The sequence below is a fragment of the Artemia franciscana genome, chromosome 21 (assembly GCF_032884065.1).
Source record: "Artemia franciscana chromosome 21, ASM3288406v1, whole genome shotgun sequence".
Lineage (NCBI taxonomy): Eukaryota > Metazoa > Arthropoda > Branchiopoda > Anostraca > Artemiidae > Artemia > Artemia franciscana.
In genome coordinates, this window is record NC_088883.1 from 14,379,901 (window position 1) to 14,386,854 (window position 6,954).

Below are 6,954 nucleotides of genomic sequence, written 5' to 3' on the forward strand. Positions count from 1 at the left end.
TTCAAGCATAAAAGCCATTAGCCCACCATAAACAATGTCACCTGATTATTTAGAGACTGATACTTTGAAATTACATTGAACTGAGTTCCTTACTCTGAAACAAGGTTTTAAGATTCTCCAAAGTCAGAGTAGTAAATATTAAAAATTTTAAATGCAACGTCTCAAAATATATAATTTTAACATTTTGCCAAAATTATGTCCATGAGAAAACCCTCCTACATGAATCATTTTGTCCTAGAATTTCTTATTCCTCCTCAACTATTGTCGTGGTTCAAAAGCATCTATGAAATTATTTAAGTTTTCATTACTTAGGTCGCTCAGTATTTGTTCAGCACATTCGTGTGGTAACCCGGCAAATCTATTAAAGAGAGAATTGAAACTTCTATAGGCTAGTTCAAGTAGCACTTTCCTTTATATACGCTCTCTGAAACGGCTTTTTATTATCGCATTATACATTGAAAATTTTTCTTCCCAGATTGCTGATTTCAGTAAACTTTTCAAAGAATTTTCATTCATCGTGTATAGTTCTATTGAGCTTATTCCCTTGATAAAAATGTCATAGAACGAAATATTACAAAATATTGTTTCACTCTTCATTTGTTCTAGTTCTGTTTCAAATTGATCCTTTAACTCATTTGCACGATAGCTGGGAATAGCCTTTTCTGAGAGTGATATGTTTCTATTACTTACATATAAATTTGCCACTTTCAGTTTTAATGCGTGGCTTGCAAGTTCAACAGTCGCCTCCGATCTTCTTTTTTCAGCTAAATCAAAAGCAGTATCGCCATTAATATTTGTAATATTTATATCAGATCCATGCTCAAGAAGAATTGCAACAATCTCTTTATCTTCAGGCAAAGAGGCTGTATGATAAGCAAAATGAATAGCAAAATGAAGCGCTGTCGAAACAGTCTTGTCCTTAGAGTTAACATAGGCTCCATATTTGAGAAGACATTTAACAATCTGTGAGGATCCTTTTAAAGCTGCTAAATGAAGTGGAGTTTGGTCTAAGTCATTTCTTGCATTAACATCAGCGCCATACTTTAAAAGACATTCAACAGAGTCTGTGTATCCTCTTGAAGCTGCAAAATGAAGTGGAGTTGTATAACAGCAATTTCTCATATTAACATCAGCACCATACTTTATAAGACATTCAACAATCTTTGTGTATCCTCTTGAAGCTGCGAAATGAAGTTGAGTTTCACCATAATTATTTGTTATATTAACATCAGTGCCAGACTTTAAAATACGTTCAACAGTCTGTGGTGATCCAATTAAAACTGCATAATAAAGTCCAACTGGATGAACTTCTCTCAAGTATGACATTTTATTTTATTCTGTTTCTGTAATTTAAATTGGTATAAACTACTGTTTCCATTTGTTTGCCATAAATAGGGATGATGACGTCATGACTCTTGTACTCGTATGATGTGCTTACCCTCCGAAATGATTTTAATTAAAAGTACGTCATTTAAACATATGTCATGAGTTCCACCAAGGTATCACATCATACCATATCTATTGATCAAGAAACTGTTATTGCTGTAATGAGCACTAATGTCATATTCTAGTCTACTCATTAGGCTTCCAATTAGTTTTCATGAATGTGCTAATGACTATGATCTGAAAAGAAAGGTTTTCTCATGGACATAATTTTGGCAAAATGTTAAAATTGTATATTTTGAGACGTTGCATTTAAAATCTAAGGACACAGGTATTTAAGAATATCGTTCGAAGACAAATTTTTAATTGTAAGAAGACCGTTGAAAGAGAAATTTCTAATTGTAAAATGACTGAAGAACCTACAATGGCAACGGTACCACCATAGAAGTAGATAACCAGTGGGTTGTTCCATATTCCCCATTATTATCAAAAACATTTAATGCAAACATAAAAGTTGAATACTGTAACTCCGTAAAGGCAATCAAATACATATGTAAATACGTCAACAAAGGCAGTGACACGGCAGTTTTTGGCTTGCAGCCCGAAATCAAAGATTTCGACGAATTCGTACAATATCAGGCTGGAAGATACATAAGCAGTAATGAAGCTGTTTGGCGAATTCTTTCATTTCCGATACATGAACGTAGTCCAGCTGTTGTTCACTTAGCGGTACATTTACAGAATGGTCAACGTGTTTATTTCTCGGAAACCAACGTGCAACAAAGAGCCCTGAATCCACCGGATACAAAATTAACAGCTTTTTTTTCGCTTTGCAAAAATGATTCTTTTGCAAAAAAACTGCTGTATACTGAAGTGCCTTCGTATTACACGTGGAATACTAAAAATAAAGTATTTGAACGTCGAAAACAGGGTAAGTCAGTCGACGGCCAGCCTACCATCTTCAAAGATACGATAAGGAAGACTCTACACCGTTCACCCCAATCAACATGAATGCTTCTTTCTACGCCTGCTTTTGGTGAATGTACTCGGTCCGACATCCTTTGAGTATTTGAGAACTGTAAACGGTACTATACATGACACTTACCGTAGTGCATGCCAAGCTCTGAATTTATTGGAGAATGACCAACACTGGGATAACTGCATCAATGACGCGTGCGAAACGTCAACCCAAAGTCAAATTCGTGCATTGTTTGGCATCATTTTAACAACTTTTCTCCATCAGCTCCTACAGAGTTATGGGAAAAATATAAGTCAAAAATGTCCGAAGATATACTCCATCGAAAACAGTTAGAGACGTCAGATATGACTTTTGATTTTACATCAGAAATTTATAACTACACTTTAGTCATTATAGAAGATTTGTGCGTACGTATGGCAAAAAAACCTCTTCAGGATTTGGGAATGCCTTCACCTAACCGTATCGCTGCTGTTTCGACATGTGTAGAATTGGATCGTGAACAAAGTTACAGTACGAGTGATCTATTGTCGTATGTACAACTTAACATTTCCAAGTTAACGTCGGAACAAAAAGACATTTATGATACGATAGACTCAATTTCAGGACGTATACAACTACCTGCTGATTTCTGTAATTTAGTGACGTCCAAAAATGAATTGATTGAAAAAGTATTTCCAAATATTCTAAAAAATTATAGAGGCCACAATCTTGACAGGGCCTTTTGAGGGTGAGGCTGTTCTTATTCCTCGCATTCCCATGATTCCAACGGATCTGCCTTTTCAATTTAAAAGATTGCAATTCCCAATTCGATTAGCATTTGCAATCACCATTAACAAAGCTGAAGGTCAATCATTAGAAAAATGTGGTATAGATCTTAATACTGATTGTTTTTCCCATGGACAATTGTACGTTGCATGTTCGAGGGTCGGTAAACCTGACAATCTATTTATATACAGCGACAATTGGACAGCGAAGAATGTTGTATATTCGCAAGTTTTACGCAGTTAATTTGTATTGTATCTATCTATCTATCTATCTATATAAAAACGAGTTGTGTGTATGCATGTTTGTTTGTTTGTAAGAAGAGCGTTTGCATATGACGTCATTATTAGTACATACGGCTTTGTATATGCACAGACAATGGGAAAGCCAAGAATGTTGTATATTCGCAATTTTTACGTAGTTTAACTCCTGCAGACGAAATGAATGCTTGCCTGAAAAATTTTAATTTATGGGCACACGTAAAAATATTAAAATTAACTACAAATATGCGTGTCCGATTGCAAAACGATGACTCTGGTCAAACATTTTCAGATTAATTGCTGGCAATTGGAAACGGAAAGCTCCCAGCAGTGGGAAAGCCAAAAATGTTGTATATTCGCAATTTTTACGTAGTTTGAAACACATATATAAATCTATCTATATTCACAGGTGGGACACAAGGACACAACTACAATGGCGCGTAACTAATATGGCGCGTAACGACTTACGCGCGCGGGGGGGCTTGGGGTGGCGCGAAACGCCCCACCAACTAGGTGTTGGGGTGGCGCGAAGCGCCACCCCAACAGCTAGTTTTTAATATTTACTACTCTGACTTTGGGGAATCTTAAAACCTTGTTTCAGAGTAAGGAACTCAGTGCAATGTAATTTCAAAGTATCAGTCTCTAAATAATCAGGTGACATTGTTTATGGTAGGCTAATGGCTTTTATGCTTGAAAAATGTAGGTTCAGAAGGAAACAGAAGTAAAACTTATTTTTCGTTTAAATAAAACATTTCCAAAAATGTAGTTTTTTGTTCATTTGAAACCCAAAAGGAACAAGTGTTAAAACAATCAATTATAGCAAATTTCAAATTAACTATTTCAAACATAGATGAGTAAATAATTCTTAAGATGAATAAAATTTAAATTGATTAGTTAGGCCAAACTTGAATCAAACAAAACCACCACAAATAATAGTTTTGCTACTTTCCCCTTACCTCTTATCCATAAAAGTCTTAGCCATATTGTATCATTTGTGTTTCATTAACTGTATTTATCTTTAGCAGTATGCTTTTTTAAGATAAATACGGCAAATAAAAACTAATTACAATAATAATCAAACAGTTCGTGGTAACGAACTGTAGTAAGGAGCGACCCGGCTCAATAGAAATCAAAACTCTAAGAAATGGAATTTTGACACCAATAGCTACATCAAAAGAATTGCATTTTAATACTAATTTTAAATATATAAGTTTCATCAAGTTTAGTCTTACGCATCAAAAGTTACGAGCCTGAGAATATTTGCGTTATTTTTGAAAATAGCGAGAAACACCCCCTAAAAGTCATAGAATCTTAACGAAAATTACACCATCAGATTCAGCGGGGACGACTTACTCCTCCACAGTCCCCGTGGGAGGGGCTACAAGTTACAAACTTTGACCAGTGCTTACATATAGTAATGGTTATTCGGAAGTGTACAGGCGTTTTCAGGAGGATTTTTTGGTTGGGGGGAGGGGTTGAGAAGAGGGGGATATGCTGGGGGAACTTTCCATCGAGAAATTTGTCATGGGGGAAGAAAATTTCCATGAAGGGAGCGCAGGATTTACTAGCATTATTTAAAAAAAAAACAATGAAAAAATAAATATGAAAAAGTTTTTTTTCAGCTGGAAGTAAGGAGCAGCATTAAAACTTAAAACGAACGGAAATTATTACCAATATGAGGAGCTCACTTCCTCCTAATACCTTGCTCTTTACGCTAAAGTATTTTTAGTAATGTCAACTATTTATTCTACGGCTTTTGTGATTCAGGGGCCATTCTTAATGAATTGGGACAAAAAATAAGATTTAGTGTAAAGAGAGAGGTACTGACGAGGGGGCGAACCCTCTCATATGTGTAATACAAACATGAGAATAAAAAGTTCTTTACGTAAGCTAATCTATAAGTTACGTATATCTTTTACTAATAAAAAGATTCGTAAAAAATTAAAAGTTCTAGTTGCCTTTTTAATTAACTAAAAAATTAGAGGGCAACTAGGCTTCTTCCCCCGCTCTTTGTTTCTCAAAATCATTCGATTAAAATTATGAGACAGCCATTTAGCCAAAAAAAAAGAACGCAAATTTCGTTTTAATTATTCCTCTGCGGAGAGCCAAAATCAAAACATGCATTGATTCAAAAACGTTCAGAAATTAAATAAAAAAACAAGTTTTTTCAACTGAAAGTAAGGAGCGACATTAAAACTTAAAAAGAACAGAAATTACTTCGTATATGAAAGGGGCTGCTTCCTTATCAATGCTCCGCTCTTTACACTAAAGGTTTTTACTGTTTTAAAAAGAAGAGTTGAGAGAAAGAGTCAAACTTTAGCGTAAAGAGCGGGGCATTGATGAGGAAGCAGCCCCTTTCATATACGAAGTAATTTCTGTTCGTTTTAAGTTTTATTGTAGCTCCTTACTTTCAGTTGAAAAAACTTGTTTTTATATTTAATCAAAATAACAGGATGAATTATGACTGAAATATGAGCTTGATTTTCATTCATTCCTAGACGGTTGATCGGCAAGGACGATTTTGAGCAATGTATCATCCTTTATCCGTAGGACCTATAAACTATTCCTCTGTGAAACATCAACCAAATATTCTTTTGTTTTTCTGAGCCTCCACTCCTCAGAAACATACCTGACCATAGTTATCACTAATCTTGATGAGCAAATATATCTTCTGTTTTCATTCAAACTTGTTTAAACTGTAAGAAAGTTTTGATTTTCAAAGGGAAATGTGAAGTTTTATCAGTGTTAAAATTTATTTGATTGTAAAAAGTTCAGCTTCAAAGCTAGGCCATTTGACTTAAAATAATGTGGGGAATATGCAAAATAAGAATTTAAAATAGAAAAAGTCACAGAAAAAACTTTATTTTTGGAAAACCAATGCTAGTTCTAGTTCTAAGTAAATCAACATTGGTCTTTTTGCTTTGAAAAGAAAATTCCATCTTGGCTACAAAAAAGCACTCCCAAGGAGGTCGAACGAAATTTTTAGAAGAACCATGCAATTTTGTATCAAAGAAAATACATTCCACCTTGCGTACTTTTCATAATATTAATTTTCATATATTAATATAATGTATTGATCCAGTCTTTGACCTATATAGATCTAAACTAGTTTTATTGTTTGGCCAGTTTTCAACTTTTTGGATAATTAGTTCATTGCGCAACGATTGCCTTTGGATATAGTTGGATTGATCTGGTTTTTGTTGGCCACTAAAGACAAAATTTTTGAGAAAAGCTCGAAGGCCGGTACGAGGGTAAATAAGAAAGGCATATCGAAGGTAAGATTTTGGCATAATATTTAATACCCTAAGATGAGCGATGAAGGTATAAAACAACTGATAAAGGAGATGCAAAGTCTAAGAGCCTCAGTAAATAAAATAGAGGTTTTGGCTGAGGGAATTGAAGGCCTAAAGACGATTTTTTCGGAATTTTCTTGCAAGGTAGAGGAAACCAACAGAGCAATTAAATCGGAGATAGCGGGACTGGCATTAAGCTGCTCGACTGTTAATAAAGATTTGCGGAAAACCCAGTCCAAGATAGATTTTCTTGAAAAAGAATTGAAGAACATGAATT

The 6,954-nt window shown here is 34.7% G+C and overlaps 1 protein-coding gene across 1 annotated transcript; it reads right to left on the minus strand.

Moving 5' to 3' along the window:
- Nucleotides 1–411: 411 nt before the first annotated feature.
- LOC136040694 (26S proteasome non-ATPase regulatory subunit 10-like) lies at nucleotides 412–1,326 on the minus strand. Its single transcript, XM_065724992.1, has one exon. The coding sequence runs from the start codon at nucleotides 1,324–1,326 to the stop codon at nucleotides 412–414; it is 915 nt and encodes a 304-aa protein (XP_065581064.1).
- Between the last annotated feature and the right edge of the window lie 5,628 nt (nucleotides 1,327–6,954).

What these genes read in the sequence shown, in the direction of transcription:
- LOC136040694 (XM_065724992.1), bottom strand. Translation starts at nt 1,326, where the DNA reads ATGTCATACTTGAGAGAAGTTCATCCAGTTGGACTTTATTATGCAGTT.